This window comes from Protobothrops mucrosquamatus, unplaced genomic scaffold, assembly GCF_001527695.2.
Source record: "Protobothrops mucrosquamatus isolate PMUCROS unplaced genomic scaffold, P.Mucros_1.0 scaffold3537, whole genome shotgun sequence".
Lineage (NCBI taxonomy): Eukaryota > Metazoa > Chordata > Lepidosauria > Squamata > Viperidae > Protobothrops > Protobothrops mucrosquamatus.
Genome location: NW_015389505.1, coordinates 116,297 through 118,695, shown reverse-complemented (window position 1 = coordinate 118,695; position 2,399 = coordinate 116,297). Strand labels below are relative to the sequence as shown.

The following is a 2,399-nucleotide window of genomic DNA, read 5'->3' as shown; positions in this document are numbered from 1 at the left end:
CGTCCGGTTTTGATCACCACATTCGGGAAAAAAAAGATGTGGCGACTTTGGAAAAAGCGCAGAGAAGAGCAACTAAGATGACCCAAGGCCTGGCGACTAAAACATACGCAGAACGGCTCCGGGAACTGGGAATGGCAGGTCTTAAGAAAAAAAAGGGGTGGGGCGGGGGGACACACGATAGCAGGATTCCAATAGTTGGGGTTGCCAAAAAGAGGAAGTGGGGGTCAACTTGTTTTCCAAAGCCCCAGAGAGGGCAAGACAAATAATAATAATAATAATAATACTTTAATTTATACCCCGCCCTTCTCCCGAAGGACTCAGGGCGGCTATGTTTGCGTTTTAGCAATTGGAGACGCGGGCGGTTCTTACGACGTTTCGGTTTTCTGATGACACGTTTTAAAGCGGCCGTCGCCTGCCCGGTCGCGTTATTTGAGGCGGGCGGCTGTAAATATCCTGAAATCATCAATCCGGCCGAAATTTCCCACGGAAAAGGTGGCTGCCTTCTCATCCTCCGGCGCCCAAGGCGTCGCCTGGATCGGCCACGTCGCCCAGTTGGTTGCACGAAATCCGCTCGGGAGTGTGTAGGGACAATTGGATGTCCTGGACTTGGCACCTTCCTGGCATCTCCTCTTTAGTTTTCCGGATTCCTTTCCGTGGAAATCTTGAGGTCTTGGTAAGAAGGGGCAAGGGGGACTCACTCCGTTCTCGGCTTCTTCTTCTAGCATCTCTGTCTTTCCTCCCTCCTTGAACCCGTGTGGAGGCGAACCCCAACCTCCGCCTCCGTCCGGAAGGGCCCCTTCCTCCCCTTCTGTCTTTCTTTTCTCATTCTCTGTCTTTTTCTCTTCTCATTTTCTCTTTCTTTTCCTCTCTCCTCGTTCCTCCTTTTCTCATTCTCTCTTTCTCTTCTTTCTTTTTCTCTGTTCTCATGCTCCTTCCTTATTCTGTCTTTCTTTTTCTTTCTGTTCTCATTCTCTTTGTCTTCTCCCTCTCCTTTTTTGATTGTATTGTCTTTTTCTTTTTCTTTCTTTCCTACTCTTTGTCTTTGCTTTCTTTCTTTTGTCTTTCTCTTTTCTGATTCTGTCTTTTTCTTTCTGTCTTTCTTCTGATTTTCTGATTCTTTCTTTTTCTTTCTTTGTCTTCCTCTCTCCCTTTCTTTCTTTTTCTTTCTTTCTATATTTCTGTCTCTTTCTCCTCCCTCCCTCCCTCCCTTTCCTTTCTTTTTCCTTTTCTTTCATTCCTCCTTCCTTCCTTCCTTTCTCTTTCTATATTTCTGTGTTTCTCCTCCCTCCCTCCCTCTCTTTTCTTTCTTTCTTTCTTTCTTTCTTTTCTTCCTTCGTTTCTTCCTTTCTTTCCCTCTTTCCTCATCCCACCCCCTCTCCACCTAACCCTCAGGGCCACCCCCGGGACAGGGCAGGCATCCCAAAACCATCTGATTCTGTCTTTTTCTTTTTCTTTCTTTCCTCCTTTCTTTTTTCTTTCTTTCCTCCTATCTTTCTTCTCATTCTCTTTTCTGATTCTGTGTTTTTCTCTTTCATTCCTCCTTTCTCTTTCTTTCTTTTCTATCTTTTTCTTTTTTTCTTTCCTCCCTTCTTTCTACTCATTCTCTTTTCTGATTGTGTTTTTCTCTTTCTTTCCTCCTTTTTCTTTCTTTCTTCTTTATTTTCTGATTCTGTCTTTTTCTTTGTTTCCTCTTTCTCTTTTCTGATTCTGTCTTTTTCTCTTTCTTTCCTCCTTTTTCTTTCTTTTTTCTTTCTTTTCTTTCTTTTCTGTCTCTTTCTTTCTTTCTTTCTTTCTTTCTCTCTCTCTCTCTCTCTCTGTCTCCCCCTAACCCTCAGGGCCACCCCCGGGACAGGGCGGGCACCCCAAAGCCATCCTCCTCCTCCTCCTCTTCCGGCTCCACCCGCAACTCTTCCCCCTCCCCCATTCCCCCAGCAGGAGGAGGAGGAGGAGGAGGAGGGGAAATGTACCCACTTCCGCCTCGGGGGCCCCCGGAAGCGCATCGCCTTCCTACACTACAGCGCCCACAAGGCCCCGCGGCCGGGAGGGGAGGGGAGGGGGGGAGAGTGGGCGCGCGCGAGAGAGTGACGTCAAGCCAGGGGAGGCCCTCCCGGAAGCGCGTCTACTCTCCCGGCGGGCGGAAGCGGAAGCGCGCGCAGGCGGCGGGGCCCTCTCTTCCTCCTCCTCCTCCTCCTCGTCGTCGTTCCCCCGGGCGGGGCTGGATGGCGCTGCTGGAGGGCGTCGGGGACGAGGTGGCGGCGCTCTTCGGGGCGCTGCTGGCGGCGGCGCTGCTGGGGCTGGCCTGGCTCTCCACGCGCACCGCCCAGGGCGGGGGAGGAGGGGGCGGAGGGGCCGAGGGGGAGGCTGCCCCGCGCCTGCGCCCCGCGACCAACCCCGCCGCC

General features: G+C 51.2%; 1 protein-coding gene across 1 annotated transcript in view; it reads left to right on the top strand.

Annotated features, from left to right (window-relative positions):
• Positions 1-2,219: 2,219 nt before the first annotated feature.
• The window catches only part of TMUB1 (transmembrane and ubiquitin like domain containing 1), a 2,350-nt gene continuing 2,170 nt past the window's right edge, over positions 2,220-2,399 (top strand). The window contains exon 1 of the mRNA XM_015827169.1: positions 2,220-2,368. Coding sequence (XP_015682655.1) covers positions 2,220-2,368 — 149 coding nt within the window. The remainder of the gene's footprint in view (positions 2,369-2,399) is intronic.